This window comes from Trachemys scripta, chromosome 4 (genome assembly GCF_013100865.1).
Source record: "Trachemys scripta elegans isolate TJP31775 chromosome 4, CAS_Tse_1.0, whole genome shotgun sequence".
NCBI classification, from domain to species: Eukaryota; Metazoa; Chordata; order Testudines; family Emydidae; genus Trachemys; species Trachemys scripta.
Window position 1 is genome coordinate 107,404,861 of NC_048301.1, and position 20,403 is coordinate 107,425,263.

General features: G+C 45.6%; 1 protein-coding gene across 6 annotated transcripts in view; it reads right to left on the reverse strand.

Moving 5' to 3' along the window:
* The window catches only part of BRSK2 (BR serine/threonine kinase 2), a 457,676-nt gene that overhangs the window by 51,247 nt on the left and 386,026 nt on the right, over window positions 1–20,403 (reverse strand). For all 6 annotated transcript variants that reach the window (XM_034770318.1, XM_034770317.1, XM_034770316.1 and 3 more), the window contains exons 9-12: window positions 20,339–20,370; window positions 12,915–13,079; window positions 12,010–12,107; window positions 5,557–5,707 (exon numbers count right to left, since the gene is read on the reverse strand). In XM_034770318.1, the coding sequence (XP_034626209.1) occupies window positions 5,557–5,707; window positions 12,010–12,107; window positions 12,915–13,079; window positions 20,339–20,370 (446 nt within the window). The remainder of the gene's footprint in view (window positions 1–5,556; window positions 5,708–12,009; window positions 12,108–12,914; window positions 13,080–20,338; window positions 20,371–20,403) is intronic.

Genomic DNA, 20,403 nt, shown 5'->3' on the forward strand with positions numbered 1-20,403 from the left:
ACAAGTGAGTACCTGGCATGCTGTCTCAGGATCTGTCCCTTCATCTGCTGGCAAACTCAGTGCTCTCCCTGCTTCTTTTCTGTGGAAGCTGCAGGGCCCTTAAACCGTGTGTTCAATTGATGGTGTCAGTCTGTGAAAGGCTGATAGGGAGATTGTCACCCTCACACATGGGCAGTCTCTAAAGGTTTATATTGAAAGGGCCATGATTATATTAAACTGGAAAGGTTTCTGTATAAAGGGAAGCAGGGTTCCTCCAGATTTGTTGTGGAACCTTGAGAAACCTTCAACTTTCCTCCCACTTCAGTGCCAAGGAGCAGCCTCCGTCCATCTGGCTGTGGCTTTTGTTGCTGGCCCCTTAACTGGATGGATTTGTGAGTTAATGTCACAATATAAATGCCCAGTAGTGTTGTTATTATTACAGACTGTTAATTGACAGGGTGTTCCCTCTGCCACCCACTTTCCCCACGAGACCTGCACATGGCCCAATAGGCAGGAAATCCCATAAAGACATAACCACACTGGCTCAGGGTGCAAGAGATAAGGACTGGGGCAAAGGTCAAGGATTTTTAAGCACTGTCTTTATCATGTAGCATAGGAGGGCTACAATATGGTGGGGAATTACCCATTGTGTTATAGCTCGCTGTTAGCACCAGAACAGAGCTCCACCACTCTGGTGTTCAGTGTTTCACAACACCCCCTTCCTCCAAAAGGCTAAATTAATTTTGTAAATGAACCCAAGAGTCTCTATTTAAATTCCCAGATTCGGTGGCCTCTCTGCCCCGGCCCCATTTGCCTCTCTCGGCAGCAGTCGGGTGTTGCCCTTTCGCTTATTCTTTCCCAGCTACTTGCAACTATTTCCTGAGCCACTGAGTCTACAGCATCCTGATTCAATCTCACCCACAAATATTCCTTTTCTTTCTCTCTCTGCTCGTGTATCTACAACAGCCTTAAAGAGCCTGCCCCTTGGCTGAAGGCATTTTTCTTCCCACCATTGCTACCGCTGGCTCAGCTGCACTGGAGTTAGCCATGATGGGAGTGTAGTGTAGACAGAGCTCCACATGGCTGCTGGCCTTTAAAGCTAAGTGTTTTCAGCCTTTCTTAAAGCAGGTTCAGGTAAGACGGTGGTTTAAAATACCAGTCCCCTTTCTACACTGGTACTCCCACCATTGTGAACACCCAGGGAGGCTGATACAGTGGTAGCAATAATACGAAATTTTAGGGGGAAATCCTAATACAGACATAGCCTGTGCATGAAGCCTTTGGGGACAGATTCGTATGAAGGGTTGTATATAACAATACATAGCATTCTACTGCAGAAGACACACACAACCCCTCGCCCCCCCCCACAAAACACCGCCCACCATCCCTGGCTCTCTCTAGGCATGAGCAGCTGCATCCCCACATGGAGAAGATAAGTGCTGCATCTTTAAGGTCTCAGCAGTGAGGTAGAGGAGAGGAACAGATTGTCAGTGTTTATACCTTTCTTCTTTGTTGAATTTGGGATTGGCTTCAGAGATATCCAGGCTTTTACTGAACATTGTTTTACTATGGCAGGAACAAAGTGAGAAAACAGAGTTACTAATATGGACATTCATAAAAGAGATTCACCTGAAAGCGTCCCTGACTCTAAGCCCTCCCAACCCACGTCCTCTTTAAAGCAAATCTCCAAAACACTTTTCCTGCTCCTTTCTGAACTATGGCTCCATCCTGAATGGTGCTGATCATCTCTTGAAGGTGCTGAGCATCCTCAACTCCCAGTCCCACTGGCTTTGGTGAGAGCTGAGGCCTTCAGCACATGGCAGAATCAGACCCCGGTAGAAGTATTCTCTAAGAGTCGACTCCCAGCCTGTCATGGTCTGTGACCTCCACAACAAACACACCCCAACACCCTGCTCCCCATTACTGCACTGAAAACCCCAGCTGGAGTCCACTTGCTCACATTTCTCACTGGAGATCGACCATGCTTGAATGTGAAAATAGCAAAGCCCTCCTTACTGCTGCTGGGAATCTGAAAGCCTTTCCGGGAAGTCATTAACACTAAGCACACACTGGGCACAGATTCAAAACTGCAAGCAGATCGTCTTAAAGGCCTCTTTTATTTTTCTACTCTTCATGGTTCGTTCCTGCCAGTCCCACACCCCTCTCCATCCCTCAAAAAGAACCATTCTGCTTCCCAAACTTGGTGAGAATCCCAGCAGCTGAGAAGCAGGACTCTAAAAGCCTCGCTAAAGGAGGTCTATGTTATGTGTCAGCTCTGTGTTATGTGGATAGCTGCTCTACACAATACAGCCTGCCAGCACTGGCTGCTATTTCACTTGTGCTATCCACCTCAGCAACCCACAAGAAAAAGAATGGAAGGAAAATGAATAGTTGATGGAATCAACTTTAGGAAGTTTGAGCAAATCTTCTCAACTCTGACCCTTGCCACTGTGAAAATTCTGGCACCCCAGCAGAGGTTCCAGCTGCTGCAGGGGTAGCAGGCACCACCTAAAGAAGGGGCTGTCCATTTCACAAGATTCTTAGTGCCATGAGGTGTCTACAGTGTTCTGTGCACCTATCCCCTCCCCTCTGACGTTTCTCCTGGCCGGAGTGAAGCTGTGGCTTCTAGGAGGAGCCAAGCAGTCTGAAATGGGTGGGAAAGAAAAGCACTGGCAGTGGTGTAGCTCAGTATCATTCTCCCCTTCAATACATTTGGGCTGGCTAAAAGCAGGATAAAACCAAACCTAACCACCAGATGTGGGTGTTTGTGTGCTTTTAGTGTGTCACATACAGTCAGAGAAACAACAGAGAGCACTTAGAGAGGCCAACACCATTGTTTCAAGCAGAGCTGGATGGGCAGCAGCTTGTAAGCTGGAAGCCAGTCATTGTGTGGGACTTCACTTGTTCCACTGTTCTTCTCCAGGACTAAGTCACTGAAGGGCTATGTTTTTTCCTAATGCTTTCAGCACATAAGCCCTTTTACCAGCCTGTTGGGTTTGAGTCCCCTATTTCAAGCTTGAGTGGCTATTCTAAGAGGATATCAAACCCATAATATCAAGATTAGAGGCTCCTGTGGTCCCAGGCTGGGTGCCAAGTGTGTTATTTATCCACATACAACTGGAGGCTATCACATGCATCCCCTTTCTGCAAATAAACAGATGTTCACTGCAGTGGGACTAAAACACAAGTCACAGGGGAGTGCTTTGCCCACTGAGCTAGAGAAGCATCTCTGGTAGCTTATGAAGGAAGCAATGGGTGTATATTTCCTGGTGTTTACAGTCATTCATCTCTAACTAGGACTGTCTCCTCAGTCTCTCTTCACCTTCCCAATGCAGTACAATCCTCCTGGAATAAAGCAGTGGATATCCATCTGCCGAGACTGAGAATACCGGGGCAGCACCATCCCCTGAAAGTCACAGGGCTAAGAAGAAGTGCTGCAAAATCCACCCTCTGTGGGTCACTTGCTGCTGAATACTATACAGCTAGCCTTAAAAAGCCTGATTCTTGGCTGCAGGCACCTAGCGTTTTGTTACTGACTGTTCTGACAGATGGTGCCCCTATCAGCAGTGCACCCTCCCCAGACACTCTCCATGCAGTGGCATTTGTTAACGAAGCCCGCTCACGTTATAAATCATCACACTGCCAGCAACTCATACTGTGCCATTGTCATCTACAGATGTGGAGAGTGTTTGAGTAATGAAAGCTTGAGCCTGAAATAAAATAGCACCTTCCCCTTAACCTCTTCCAAAATATGCACCACTGAACTGGGCATCATCCCTCATAATGTCAGCGTGTGCCCCTCCACTGTCCTTGATCAGACCTGTATGTTTTGCTTTAGCTGAAGTTGTCTGCTGCACACACACTCCCAGTGTATCCCTTCTGATTGTCCCTGATACCTTTGGCATGAGTCCTGCCTTCTTTAACCTAGAGTCATCCCTCATTGACATGCCGCCAATGCATCTCTCTCCAGTGTCTCTGAGATAATCTCAGACATTCCCCTTGTGTCTCTTTCCACTGATCACCTCATATTGCAACATTTTCCAATTGTGGGGGAAAGTGGGACATTCAAAGCAAAACGAGCCCTTGATTTCCCCTTTTTAGCTTTCTGACACATTTGTTATGGACTCACAAGCCAAAGGTGAGAGGTGCAGGGAGCATTCCAACTATCAGAACAGATCAGGATCAGGCCAGGAAGCTTTACGCTGGTGGAATGATTTGCTCCTAACTCAATTTGTCTGTATCAACATTATTCCTGGTTCCTCTTTGTTGTTCCCCCTAGGTAAATGCTCCCCGCAAGCAACTGCAGAGTACAGCAACTTACTAAGGCAACAAACTGTCTGCAGCTGGGGTGCCGAAGTCCGCACACTGCACCAGTGGCTGTCTCATATATGAGACCTTCATGGGCCAGCAGGGCCTCCAGGTACCAGGACTGGATATGAAAGGCGAGATGGGGAAAAGGTGGATGTTTGATTTTAGTGACTACTGCTTGGTAACAGTTTGTTCCCAGGGTGCTCAGTCTTATTCTTCATTCTACCTTCTTTGACATCAGTGGCCTCTGTGAAACACACGTTTCTCCAAAACAGCTATCTGATCATTATACAGATCCTTTTATTTCACTGTCGGATGGGGGGGGGGGGGGGGGGGAAATAAAGCTGGGGTCCTGTCTGACCTATGATGAGGAACCTTTCAGACACTGAATCTTAAGGATACCCAGCCATGGACCCCAGGAATAAATCCTAGCAGCTCTCGGGGAATAGCTTTCTTCACTCTAGGGCTAGAACTGCCTCAGTCATCCAATAAGAATCGCAGGCAGTTCTAAGGGCCTCTGAACGTCTTTATTTCATGCTCTTCGCCCAGCTGTCAGCCAGCAAAAGGAGCTTCTGGGCACAGGAGACTCTTCCTGAGCAGATCTTAACAGCTGAGGGAAAAGACCATGTCACAAAAGCTGAGTTACAAGCGAAAGCATTGACAGTCTATGTACGTGTGATGTTCTTGAATACAGATTGATATCTCTCTGTGTAATTCCAAATACACATGCTTCCTTTCTGCCTTTCGTTAGTGTGGCCATCCTGTAATGAGCGTGGAGAACGGCTCCTTAGTACAACACAACCAGAAGGGCAGCTCACACAGCAGTTCCCCTGGGCACACCATTCCCTCCACTCCTCTCCAGCATATCACAACAGCGGCAGTTTCCTTGCAGATGAGAGAACTGGAATGATACATACCCACCATGCTTATGAAATCCAGTGATCTATGAGCGTCAGGGCCATACTGAGTTTGACAGCAGCCCTGAGAGGCACCCAAAGGAGTCTGGTAGGGTTTCTCCAGATTCATACTATTCTCATGACACCAGTGTCAAGGGTCTCAGTAGGATTCTGAGTAAAAGGGTTCAGTGGACAGGACCCTCATGCCATGGACAGAACTGATATGATGGTGCCAGTAACCATGAGTGCTGCTGGATGTTTCTACAAATGCTGGTGTGGATAGAACATTTTCTCAAACTCCTCCTGTGTAGAGGGGAAGTAGGGGAGGCCAGGAGCACGGGGTTCATCTTTCCTGGCTATGGGGGCTACCTACCTCTGTCCATGCTGTGCCATTTCAATAGCTCTGCGAGCTGGGACTGGCGAACCGCCATCTGTCACGCTGAGAACCTCCATCGACTTCCTTTCTGGCCGCCGCTTCCCATGCCGGTTCAGCATTGGGGAGTCCACACGCTTCCTGGGGGGATCTTTGCACAGAGAGAATGCAGTCAGCTGAGTCTGGCTGGGGCCCATCTCCCGCCACAACCTGGCAGCCCCCCCTCAGCAATCCCCCTCGACTTCTCCCCACAGAGAGAGGGCTGATTGTCCCCCGACGAAGGGGAAGGAACATTTGCAATCTCCTCTTCCCCAAGTCCCAAATTTCACCTCTTCACGGCTGCCAAACAATGCATATGTCTCAGATGCTGCTTGCAAACCTTCAAAAATCATCAAAGTTGATCTACCAAGCATGGGATGGGAGGGGAATGAGTGGTGGGGGGAAGAGAATGATATAGCCCTGAAAGTTTGTGGGTTTCTTTCCCCCCAACTTTCTTTTTACATTAAAAATTAAGGTCTTGTCTACCCTGGGTGACTCTATGGTGACTGGAGAGCTAATGAAATGTATCTATCTATGGTGTTTATATGGCACTGGAGTAACTGAGCACTTCACAATCTGTAATGTGTTCATCCTCACAACACTCCTGTGAGGTAGGCCAGAGCTAGTATCCCGATTTCATAGATGGGGAGCTGAGGCACTAGAAACCAGATTTCTAAAGATATTTAGGCACCTAAAGATGCAGACAAGTGCCTAGAGAGATTTTCAAAAGAACCAACGTGCCTAATTCCCATGGAAATCTGGATCTTTAGTTGCTTAAATACCTTGAAAAATCTGGCCCTAAGTGACTTGCACAAGGTCACACAGGAAATCTGTGGTGGTGCAGGTCTCCTGAGTCCCCAGCTAGTGCCCTAATCACTGGATGATCCTGACTCTGATGGTAGCACACCTATACAGAGAAGGACAGCTGAGCAAGTGAGAGGAGAAGGGATTTTTTTTTTAAATGAGGCTGTTTAAAATCCTTTTTGTTTGTATCTGTAAAGCCCTATCTAATTCCAATGACTAATGAATATCTTAGAGAGAGGACATTGTTTGCCTCTTCCATTGGAGAACTCACAACAAACATTCTCTGAGACCCTTCCCCCACCAAAAGATCTGGTATTTCATAGAATCATAGAATATCTGGGTTGGAGGGGATCTCAGGAGGTCATCTAGTCCAACCCCCTGCTCAAAGCAGGACCAATCCCCAGACAGATTTTTACCTACTTCCCTAAATAGCCCCCTCAAGGATTGAACTCTGGGTTTAGCAGGCCAATGCTCAAACCACTGAGCTATCCCCCGGAAACCCAGTTTTAACATTCCTGATACTTCTATTAATTATTAATTATTATTAATAATAATAATTATCATCATCAATATTGATACTCTGTTTATTTTTGTTACCCCATCCTCCACTGCTAGCTCCACCCACTTGTTTGTTTCATCTCTCTCTTATGTCTTGTCCTCTAGACTGTAAGCCCCATAGGACAGGAACTATTATTTACTATATGTGCAAACAACGTGGAGCACAATGGGGTCCGACCGGTGTGAGGCCTCTAATCATTTTTAATATTTATCATTAACAATAATATTTTTCCTGTTAAAAAGGAAGCAGAAAAACAAACCAATAAATCAAAGAGGCAGCAAGATCCAATACAGGAATAACAGTGAGTGACTTCAATTGCACACAAATGAACTGGTCAAACGTGACATTGGGACAGGGTTTACAGAAATAATTTCTTGACAGTTTTAACGATTGCTGCTTCAGACAGCTAAGTTGAGAAGAGAAGCTGTTCTCCACTTAGTCTTACGTAACATGCTACTGTTGGTTCAAAAAGTAATTGTAGCTGAATCGTGAAGCAACAGTGACCGGAATTTAATTAAGTTCAATGTTTTCAGCAAAGGGATGATATCAAAGACTAGCCTGGGGACACTAAACTTTAGAAAGGGAAACTTAAAAATAAAATAAAAGATTAAGCCAGGCTGAGAGAGACTAACTCAAAAGCAAGGAAAGGAAAATCCTCAAATGCGGCATGGGGGTTACTTTGGCAGAGTAACAGAGTCACATAAGGTATGACTAACCCCCAACAACAAAGGAAGCAAGAAGGGAAGAAAAAAACCAGTCTAATCAAATGCCAAGATTCAAGGGGTAATTTGAGCCAAACCAGATCAAAATAGGAGGCTTCAGCAAATGGAAATCCAGCCCCAGTGACACCCATAACATGGAGCATTAAGTACGGCAAGTCAAATGTAAACTGGGAGTTAGGAGAGAGCTAAGAAAGACTATGAAGAGCAATTAGCCAAAGACAAATACAAATTATCAGACATCCTGCAAATATATCAGAAGCGGGAAGCTTGTGGACAGGACAGTAGGTCAGCTGGCCCATCAGGGAGTAACGGGAGCAATTAAGGAGGATAAGGATATTGCTGAGAAACTAAATGATTCCTTTGCATTAAACTCCACCACATAAAATGTTGGGGAGATATGTACCTATTTTTTAAAACATATTAAAGATAAGGAACTGTCCAAAAACTAACAACAGCAAGTCATTAGGATTGGTTGGGTTATACCCAAGACTTCTGCAGGAACACAAGGATAAAGTGGCTGAGCTGCTAACTAAAATATTCAATCTCTCCTTAAAATCAGTTACTATACCAGAGGGTTGGAGGGCAGCAAATGTTGAGCAATCCTGGGAATTACAGGTCAGTGAGTCTTACTTTAGTTTGGTGTCTTTCTATGTTGGCATGGACATATTCTTAGGATGGAAGACCAATGAACTATGAAGCATATTTACCAAGGAATATTGCTACAGGATGCCACTGAGGTTGTCACCAAAAGCTGAGGTGGTGCGTAAGAATGCCACGGATGGGCACAGACCAAACATTCAGCCACACTGTCTTAAGGACCTACCGAGAGATCGATCTGTGGTGTGCTCAATCTGCAAGTAGGCTACATCCCTTTGGGATTTGCCTTTGAGGTGATGATGATTGATGATGATGATGAAGAAGAAGTAACCAAGTTGCACTGATAATTAAATACAGTTATCCTGCCACAGGCTGAAGGCAGCTGAAAGCAAGTTGGAGGCAGGCTGGAGCGTGTCATGGTTATGCAGGGTTGAGGAGGCGCCGCTGTAGATTTGGAGGAAGCTGTGTCACATGTTTTGCTTTACAAAGGGCTCCATAACAGGAGGGCTGGCCCTGCAGACTCCCCACAGCTATCCTTCCACCACATTTTCCATTTAACCTTCAAAGCATCATTTTGCATTGAAGGTTCCTCTGACACAAGAGAAGATCTGTCAGCTTGTATCTCAGCTTCCAACCTCTCAGGTCCGATTTGCGACAACGTCAGAGGACAGAAGCCCTCCCCGCAGAAGCTACACTGGTGTTAACAAAATACCAACAAACAAGATTACACAGCAACGCGGAGAGCAAAAGGAGGAAGGTTTCCTGCTTGTGCCCTTCTGCTCCCGGTGAAGCTTTGTGGCGAGAAAAGTAATAGAACATTGCCTCAAATGATGAAAAAGAAAACTTTCTCCTACTTCTCTGGGAAAGAGATATCTGCACACAGAGTGAAACAAACACAAAAAGGAAACCAGGAAGGGAAGGGTAGTTTATTGAGATAAGAGTCTGATCTCCCCTTTAGCTTCAACTGGAATTCAGAAGCCTATGCTCACAGCTTGCATCCGTTCTTTCCAAGCTGTACCATACAGAGAAAGAGGAAGAGTTCAGTATGTGCACAGGTACTTTTATTTGGCAAGTGCTCAGGCAACACGCATCTCTGAGGAACGTGGTCTCTCAGAGCAGTTATGATTAAATCCATTACCATTTCCCTTCGCCCTTCCTCTTCTCTCTTTGAGTAAGGTCAGTGCTCATGGCTAATGAGGAGATATTCATCAGAAGCATGATTACTCTTACTTAAACTTTGCCCCATGTTCCCAGAGACACTGCTGGGAGCAGAGGAGATGGAAACGCCCTCTGGGAAATGAAGTAGATCTTACTAACACTCAAATAATAATGCTTGGGGAGTCTACAATGTGCTATCACAGCACAGTGCTATCTCTGGCTCAAAGATAGCCTACCTCTATGGGGGAACTCTTTCTCACCCAGTGTAGAAAATTCCAATTCAGATGGTCAGTATTTGAACCAGCAAGTGAAAATGTTGTGGGAAGTACAGGATTGGGAGATGGGAGAAGAGGTATATGACATATTTAGGGCATGGCTTTGCATTCACTTCTGCATTGGAGGTAATAATTCAATCACCTCTGCTACTACGGTTCAGTAGCAAAAGTATTTTGGTGAGCCCTGTCTCTGTGTTGCAAAATCATCTATCTAAGTCAAAAGTCAACGAGCCACTGTAGGAAGACAGGAATACACAGACATACACATACACACAAAACTTATGTGGTAGTGATATACTGTACATGTGATTAAATAGATAAATTACAGAACCATGTGATAAACTGCATTTATCAGGCATCTTTGACCACATTACCTACACTCTGCCTACTAACCCATCTCCACCAGGAGCATGCTAACGTTTCAAACTCCCTGCAGCTTCAAGCAGGTGACATTGTTAAAAATCGGCCTGCCAGGTAAGTGTTTTATAGTTTCCTCCACATATGAGATGTCTTGGAAAAACTGCACAGACCTGAGGCCCAGGGCATGAGTCTTGGAGCAGTGACAGATTTAAAGTTCAATATTTCATCACATAGAAGGACTGGGAGAGTCCAAGCATTTCAATTAGGGTTACCGTACGTCCGGTTTTTCCCAGACATGTCCGGCTTTTTGGCACTCAAACCCCCGTCCGGGGGGAATTGCCAAAAAGCCGAACATGTCCGGGAAAATGCCGGCCGGGCACTTCCCCTCCTGCGGCTGCTCTGCTCCTCCCCTGACTCTTCAGCTCTGTTTAAGAGCCGAGCGCTATGGGCTTTGGGCAGCCCCCATACCTCCGGACCCTGCGCCGCCGAAGCCTGGGAGGGGAAGTGCCCGGCCAGGGGCGCAGGGTCCGGAGGCATAGAGGCTGCCTGAAGCCCAAGCGCTACCGGCTTCACGGTTTGCCGGGCAGCCTCCAGACCCTGTGCCCCCGGCTGGGCGCTTCCCCTCCTGGGCTCCAGCTGCGCTGGGGAAGCGCCGGCCGGGGGCGCAGGGTCTGGGGGCTGCCCGGCAAACTGTGAAGCCGGTAGTGCTTGGGCAGCCCTTTTCGCGTGGCTGGGAGTGGGAGGGAGGAGGGGCAGAGTTAGGGCGGGGTTGGGGCGGGGAAGGGGCAGAGTTGGGGCGGGGCTGGGAGTGGGAAATGGGTGGGGCCAGGACCCCGTGGAGGGTCCTCTTTTTTTATTTGTTAAGGATGGTAACCCTAATTTCATGGGATAGGCAGCACTTGCTTCTAGCCCTGAAGGTCATGAGATACTAGATCTAAAAACACAACACTACTATGTCCAACAATGCTATTTCAGGTACTTTTCTAAAATTTTAATAGTTACATATTTTTGATTCCCTTTGAGTCATGTACAGTTGAAGTCACTTAGACCAGCAGTTCTCAACCAGAGGTTTGAGGCCCCCTGGTGGGCCGTGAGCAGGTTTCAGGGGGTCTGCCGAGCAGGACTGGCATTAGACTCACTGGGGCCCAGGGCAGAAAGCCAAAGCTCCACCTCCCTAAGCCCCGCCACCCGGGCCAAAGCTGAAGCTTGAGCAACTTAGCTACGCAGGACCCATTATGATGTGGGGCCCTGGGCAATTGCCCTGCTTGCTACCCCCTATATGCAGAAAACCAGTTGTTGTGACACAGGTGGGCCGTGGAGTTTTATTAGCACGTTGTGGGGGCCTCAGAAAGAAAAAGGCTGAGAACCCCTGACTTAGACTGTAAGCTCTTTGGAGCCAGGAATGTCTTTTAGTTCTGTGTTTGTACAGCATCTAGCACAGTGGGGTCTCTGCCTGCGGCTTCACTATGCAAATAATAAGTAACAATAGTACTACAAGAGCACTATAGTGGTAAAGGAGCACCTGGCTATACAGACAAAAGGATACAATATGTAAGCCCAGTAAACATGTTAGAAAATTGTTCTAAAATATCTTTAATATATAAATACTGCAGCGGAACTCATTCTGTACGGCCTGTGCAACTATAACGTGGTCATCTGTATTTCAGGCTGATAAAACCTTTCTAACGCAAATACAAAGGCCTGTTACACTGCCAGAGAGGTGTAAAAGGGCCTTAGTCACGTAGCTGAGAAGCAGACCTTTTATGTTTAGCTCAACGGCAGAGCTGACTTCTCCAGGCTGCTGGAGCCTCAGAGAACATTAGTACCATCATAGCCTGTTTCAGTGGAAAGGGGAGAGAGAATGCCAACAATAGGAAGATAAAGCCAAGAGGGACAGACTGAAATGGGTCAAAGGTGACTGGGACCCCGTTTGAAATACCTATTTCATTCCGAGGGGGTAGGTCCTCATCCTCATGACTGGGATACCTCTCTTTCCGATCAAGGAGAAGAAAATAAATCATTTTCTCTTGGTTTTCTCTGAAAAAAATAAATAAAGGGAGAAACCTTCTAACTTGCTGCAGATGCCAGAGAAAAAAATGCAGATTACCGTTCCCTCATCAAACGCAATAGTTACAAATGTTCTAAATAATCTAATTATCTCTTTTCTTATCTGGCCCCCGGCACCATATTATCTGAATGCCTTGATAACATCAATAGATTTGATCCTCCAAGGCCCCTCTGAGGAAGGCAGGTGTATCACCATTGTACAGATGAGGAACTGAGGCACAGGGTAAATATAAATGAATGGCCCAAGGCCAGACAGGAAGTTTGTGTCTGAGTCAGGAACTGAAGCTAGATCTCCTGGGTCCTAGTCTGGTGCCCACTAAATGATCCCTCATAATGCTTAGGAAAGCTGGCACAGCTCTGGAAACTGAAGTCTTTTATTTACCAACAGATGCAGGCACCGCACAGGCAGTAACCGTGCAAATTCCCCACGCTGTCCTGCCCATGTATGTAAATCCTCACCTGCAGATATCAACTCTGGAGGTTGAGAGAGGCAATTCTACCCTCCATGGGCCATTCAGTCCTTGATCTCTCTAACAAGGATGTCAGTTGCGATGGTAATTTATGTGATAGAGGGGCACCTATACTTTAAGAAATACACTGAGACCTCCCGCTCCCTCCCAACTCATTTCCACTGAACAGCTGGAGCAGGAGAAATGACTATCGGTCCCTCCCAATCGGGGCCATGTTTGTATCAGTGCTCTAGAAATAAAAGGTTCCATATCCCATTTCTAATCGCCTCTGACACCAAACCGATGTTAAGATTGAGTGAATGCTTACTCTTCCGACAACAGGTCCTGTAAGAGTTTATTTCGGTCACGGAAGCAGCCTAACGAGTGCATGCTGTCTAACACGTCTGGATCAATGTCCTCCAGGGAAGGGAGAGAACGAATCTGCACCTTTCGAGGAATTGGTTGTTCCGGTTCTGGTTCATTCTTACCTCCTCTGTAATTGAGAGAGAAAGAGACAGAGACACAGAGAGAGAGGTGAACAACAAGTGAAACCCTTGCTCTGAGATAGAGGCTAAAACAACAAATGGAAAAAGAGTGTCAAAATTCCATTGATATGTCTGGCCTTGCAAGGCAGATAGAAATTCCCTTCAGGACAAATTCAATGGGAGCTGAGAGTGATCAGCATCTTGCAGGATTGGGCCTGTAATGAGAAACGTCCCTGTTTGGGCAGAGAGGCAGCAAGAGCTCCCATCGTACCAACCCTAAACGAACTAGCAGCTGCTTAGGGCATGGCTACACTTGCCGATGTAGAGTGCCGGGAGTTAAACCAGCCCTCTGAGACCGCAGCAGGGAAAGCGCTGCCATGTGTTTACATTGTCAAATGCAAGCGCAGTGGCGTGGCCACATTAGCAGCTCTTGCAACACCACAGAGAGCAATGCATTTTGGTAGCTATCCCAGTGTGCAAGTGGCTGCAGTGTGCTTTTCAAATGGGAGGGGTGGAGTGTGACAGGGAGTGTGTTGTGTGTATGTGGGGGGGAAAGACAGTGTGTTTTGGGGGGCAGAGAGTGTGTCAGCATGCTGTCTTGTAAGTTCCCACAGCGGCAGGGGAAAAATCCTGACATAAGCCCCCACCCCCGCCTCTCTCTCTCTCACACATGCACAAACACCTATCTCTGCAGTAGGCGCATTCCACAGTAATGGTTGCTTTGTGTCCCGGAACAGATAAGCATGTCGGCTGTAAGAAACGGAGCTTTGAAAGGGGATAGCTGCATGCCTGTAGCCGAGTTCAAAACAATGACCGGAGTGGCCACTTGACTTCAAGGGATTATTGGAGGCCAATCACAGCGCAGTAATGCAACACGTCGTTCATACTGATACCCCGGCGTTTCAGCCAAGGCACAGCAAGTTCTATGCTTCTCGCGGATGTGGATTACCAGGAGTGCTCCAGCTGCAGAGTCTGGGCGCTCTAAATGCCTTGCCAGTGTGGACACCTCAGGAGTTAGGGTGCCCGGGGCTGATTTAATGCACTCTAACTTGCAAGTGTAGCCAAAGCCTTAGTATCCTGATATCGTACAGTTATAAATCACTCCACTTAGAGGTGCTGCGTCATGAGCAGATCAGATCTTGGGCTAAGTGAAGTTGAACAATTTCCTCCCAAAGTTTGAACTGTGAACAAGTTGATATCACCCACCCCTAATTTTAATAGAAATGAGCTTCAGAGCAGTCCTATAGGGGTCCAAACTTTCCAAAGTGATTTAAGGTACCTCAATTTTCTGGTGCCCAACCTGAGAAATCTTAAATAGGCCTGATGTTCAAAGGCTAGGCACTTTCTAAAAACGATGCTTTTTATTTAAGTACCTAAATACTCATTTAGGGTGTGTCTATACTGCAATAAAAAACCCTCAGCTGGCCTGTGTCAGCTGACTTGGGCTTGCAAGGCTATAAAATTGCAGTGATCATATTCAGTCTTACGCTGGAGCCTGGGCTCTGGGACATGCCCCCCTCATGGGATCCCAGAATCCAGTCTCCATCCTGAGCCCAAACATCTAACTGCAATTTTATAGCTCACAGCCCGAGCCCCAAGAGCCCGAGTCAGCGGATATGGACCAGCTGCAAGTGTTTTACTGCCGTGTAGATGTATCCCTAGATACCTATCTTGAGACACCCATGTTTGAAAATTCTGGCCCAAAGGACTTGCCCAAGGTCAGACGGCCGGTCAGTGGCAGAGCTGGGAATACAAAAGCAATCAGTAACAGGAGCACAATACTTTTTAAAAGATGACTAAAACAAGCTTCTTATATAATCGTCTCATTTCATTCACTAGAAGCAGGAAATATTGATTATTCACTGCAACAAAAAAAACTCTGGCTATACTTAACATGCCAAGGTTTCGTTCCGGATATAGTAGACAGAATAATATAAAGTGCAAGCACATCGAGCATCCTTTGAGTTCATTCACAGGGCATAGAATCCTGTAACCTGTACCAAGTTCAGACAGATGGACTTGGTGCTGGAGTTCTTGCAGGAGTTGGGCAGGGAAAAATCCTGCACCTTCTCGAGAGGCTCTATGCATGCCATGGCAGTCTCAGGACTACAATAGCCTTTTTGTATGGTGGTCTCCCTTCCTTATGCAGCGTAGGGGCATGGACAGTGAATTCACACGTGGTACAGACTCCCCACTGCGGGCTACAGGAACCTGCACCAAATGTCCCTCCGTGCCCTTTGTAGCATGCGGAGTTGGGGGCAGAATTTTCCCTTTGATGGCTGGAGGAAATAATCCAAACATGTTCTACAAATAGTCACGCAATTTAACCCATTCTGGGCTTGTGGTGGTCCATGCATCTACACAGGAAAGGGCTGGGGTGCCAGGTGCGCACTTAGTGCCTGGATGGGCTACCTCCATTGCAGGTCACAAGGCACAGGACATGGCAGTCACTATAAGGCCGAACAGGTGAGCGGAGAGAGGTTCCACTCTTCAAGGCACCGGCCAGAGCAGCGGAGCATAGCGCTGAGTAGGGAGCAGGCTGTGCCAGGAAAAGGGCAGGTACAGCTTACTTCCCGCCAGGGAGCAAGAGCAAAGCAGAGACTGAACTGTGAGACTCAGAGCCACAATTCAGCCTCTGTTGTGTGCTGGGGCAGTGCAGCTACGGGCTGCACCTTGGTCAGTGCAAGGGGTACGGTGCCAATCCAGCCCATCGAGGCAGCTAAAATTCATTTCAAAGATGTATCCTCTGCAGTGGTTCACAGGTTGGATGTGTTACTGTAGATCTCTGAATGCACCTGGAAAGACTTGCATGGGATTCTTACTCTCTCTCCCATCTCGGTGTAACCATTTTTTTTAGCTCTGGAAAAAGAGTACTCAACAGATGCAGTGCAGCAGATACAGGTAAAGCCAGTTTACACAAAACACACTCAAGGCCTAATCCTGCAGGTGCTTACTGCCAGGTTGTGAAGCCTTTCTCACACGAGTGAGCCGTTACTCAAATAATCCCAGTGAAGTCAATGGGAATGTCAATGAGGGGGCTACTCTGTGAGTCAATGAAGGCAAGCAGAGGTGAGACACAGCTAGCCGTGTGAGTAAGGGTGTCACCATCTAGCCCGTAATACTAACTACCATCAGTAGTTTCTCTGGGGACAGATACAGCCATTACTTACATTGGTATAAATCCAGAGTAACACTAAATCAGCATGGACCAGATTTTATCTCCTTTACATTGAGTAGTCCCATTTATTTCAGTGGCGCTCTCCGTGGAATAAGGGACTACTTAACACAAGGAAAGGAAACAGAATCTTGCCCCCTGGATTTTCACTAGTGTAAATAGGATCAGACTTCATGGAGACTACTCATTCAGGGTCAGATTCTGACCCAATTTCTCTGGCTGAGTAGAGTCCTACTCCACCTAAAAATCCTATGGAAGTCAATGGGATTATTTGTGGAGTAAGGTACTCCTCAGCAAGAATAAAGGTACCAGAATTCTGATCCTGAGGGTCAGATTCTGATACACCTGATCATGTTGAGTAATTCCTTACTCAATGAGCGGTCCTAATCATTTCAGTGGCACTACTCCTGGAGTAAGTCATTGTGAAAGGAGAGGAAGGATTATCAGAATCTAGCCCTAGGACAGTAAATGAGTAAGCACTGTGTCTCTGACCCTCAATCATTAAAGTAAATGAAAATGTTGCCATTGACTTCAGTGAGCTATGTGGGATCAAGTGCCCAGTAGTAGGTGCCTGCAGGACTTAGCTCTTAGGCAGCTGTGGCTTTTGTTTCATCTGCCTGAAGTTCCTGACTGTCAGGATTGGCTCAGTTAAACGTTCATTATATTACCAGCAGATAACCTCAGTGTAATTAACAGGGATGAAAAAGAAATGAATATTTTCCAAAATCACCTGAGAATTTGCATTTCCAGCTAGTATCCCTAATCGGTTGCAGCGTGCCATCGCAAAGCTTCATTTACATTAGAGTTTATGGCAGGCAATGAGCCATGCCTACAGAGCACTGGTGGCTATCTTTTGTGCACCATGGAGTGCCCTCTCCTTGTGATCTGAACCTGATCATGATCAGACAAAGTCAGGCTGTATATATACTCACAAACTTTCAGACTTCTTCATCAAGTAAATGAAAAATCTGTGACGAAACTGCACATCACCTGCAAGGCTTTCACTGCTTCAGGTAATGAAAATCACCAGCTCTGTGCTATGATTGGCATTACCGTATTGTCTGTTCTCCTCCCCGTCTGAAGGAAATGACAAATTTGTTGCACTTCAGCTCACGTGCATGTCAAACCATGTCATAGGATGACTGCTATAAATCGCACATATTTTTTAAAAGGCCAGTTGAATGTAATGCTGCTTTACAAATACTTCCTTATGAGTGATGGTACATGCAATGGACGTGATTCCAACTCATGGTAGCTTTTCAAACCTTCTCACAAATTTTCTAACCTGAATCTCACTGATACACACAATGAACCTGATTCAGGTCTCACTTACTCCTGTGTAAACTCAATGGAATTACACAGGTGCTAATCATATCAGAATTATACTGGACGCTCGCTAGAATGCGGGATTTGGGATCCATGCACAGTACCGCATTAACGTGGGGACCGCGTTAAAATGAATTGCAATTAAAGTAATTAAATTTGGGATCCATGGCCGCGACCGCGTTATATGCAAATTTGCGCTATATAGATGCACATTCTAGTGAGGGTCCAGTGTAGTACCATTATTTTCCCTTTTTTTTTTTTAGTAAACCTAGCACCTTCTGGTTGTGCCATTATAACTCTGGATGTGCCATGATAGCTCATCTCATCCATCCATTTGGTTTATTGGCAAAGGTGGAAAGAATTGATGCTCATCTGCTGATTTTCAGCAAGATATGTCTTGGGTCAAAAACCTTCTGTCACAAAATCTAGCTGCATTTTGGAAAACATCTCAGTTTAAAAAAAATCCCTCTGAAACACTTGAGTCTGTTGACTATCACATTAGTAGGGGGCAAGTTGGACCAATATGTGACAGCTTGGTGAGTGAGTACTTTCTTTTGAAGGAACTTGTGCTCCAGGAACTTTCAGGGTGTGTGTGCGTGCGCGCAGGTGCATGATTATTCTTAACAACAAGTAAATGTTTTTCATAGATTAACATGACCATGAGTATCCATTTAAAGAATTAAGTGAAACCACTTCTCAAGCACTGAGTACAAGTTTCAAGTCACTCATCGGCCATCTTAAACTATCCATGGCTGTGAATAAAGGTTTTATATTGGATTGTAATGTGCATTAAATCAAATAGATAGAAGCCTAAAGTGCTTCGCAAAGCTTGTGGTCTTTACACACAATTCTGTCTACAGCCACTCTCTTCTTGTTAGCATCGATAGACCATGCAAAGTGAGTGCAAAGAGGACATTAAACACTGCTCGATCAGAATGGTAGTTTTATGCTCCATTTTCACAGGTGAGAATGACTCCATTAGGTGCAAGTTAGTGGAGAATTGGGCCCTCATTGAAGAAGAAAATAGTCTAACTTTTATGGCTGCAAAATAAAATCTTGAAACTGTGACCCTTGTTTAAAAGTGATGCAGTGTTATCTTTCTGAGTGCGCAGATAATCTGAAACGATAGCTTCGTGAGGTATGAACAGTTTGAATCTCACTGGGGCGTTAACACTTACGCTTTACTACGAAAATATAAATGATCATAAAAATTTAATTTAACTTCTAAGAATTTCATTTCAGATCCAAGCATGCAAGAAAGAAGGAAAAGGGATGTCAATCAGCTAATGTCATTCCATACAGAGCATGCAAGAAACAAGTGGGATGATCACATTATGAACATCTGCACAATCTATCATAAGCAGCATTTTAGTTTGGAATCTCAGGGGGTGGGATTTGGTTTGGGGGCACAGTGTGGGAGAATAACACTAAATTCTTTTTTTCAATTTGGCATATGATCATCAGTGATGGTTTAAAACAAACAAACAAAAACCCTTCTGTTATAAAACCCCAAATCTTCCTGGATATTAAAAAGCATCATGTCAACTGACAACTCCAGAGAGCTTGAAAAAGCTGCGGACACAGTGTTACATCAGTTCAGGCCAGCTAGCAACAAAACATGTGATCCTGCAGACTGCTGAACATCCTCAACTCCCATGGAAGTCAACTGAGCCCAGTGCATGAATAATGCCCATACAATAAAATCATAGGAAAAATCATTAATAGGCTGTCCCCAGATGAAAGGCTTAAAAAATAAAATGACTGACAGGAACAACAAACAGCATCCTACAAAACATCTCGTAAGCAGTGGTGGCAAGGCTATCGAGACCAGGCTTTCTACAGCATACACGCAGGGAACTTCCAGATGTGCTGACCATCCAGAGGTGTGTTTCAAAGCACCACCTTCTTGTTTATCACTTGCAAAGGATTATTTTTAGTATTACTGGGATATCATCAGTATAAAGCAAAAGTCCTATTTATCAGTGTTTCACGAAGGACTGTTAGAGTTACACAAAAATGCAAGGTCACTTTAAAAAGCCAGCAGTCTTCCATGCTCTCAAATCATCAGAAGGGAATCGCCTTTTTTTATAGATTTCTTTTTCCACGGCGTAAGGCTGCTGCTGTCAGTCAAGCCATGGAACTATCACTCATCAGCAGGTTATGAGGTCATGAGCCAGCCTCTTAATTTACTATAAAGAAGGGGGAAGAAGGCCTATGAAGTAGGTGATTGTTTACAAAAACTTATTTTCTAATAATGTTTCTCATTATTCCCCCTATTTGGAGAAAAGCCACAAATGCCAGAGAGGAACCCATGAAAGTCTGCCTGTCAAGAGGGTTTTACTAAGATTTTGCTAGGGATTCCCTGCAGTTACTTGGGTATCCAGGTAAGTGTGTCTGCTAGTCCCTTGCTGTTCACCCAGGAATTATCCTCTCAGGCATAGTAGATTCAGAAAAAAAACAGCAATATGTTGGTATGGAAAGTGGCACACAGTTAAATAGGGCCTATTTCAAACCATTGCCACATAGGTTTTTCCTGTATACGAGAGTCCCTAGCCTGAATCTACACAGAGGAGACTGTATTCACTGCATAGGCTAAAACTTCATCTTCACTGGATGTTCCTTCTTTCACCTCCTGGCCCATGCCTGTATGGAAGCTGTTTTCATGTCATCCAAGTCTATCCATTTCACAGATTTCTAGATTACCAGCTCCCTGCAACAGCAACAATATTGAAGACAGTAAATAAGATTTTTAAAAATGTTACTTACATATACCATATGTGTTTCTGAATGTGTTCTAGCTACAAAGAAAGAGAAAACAAGGAGTTAGTACA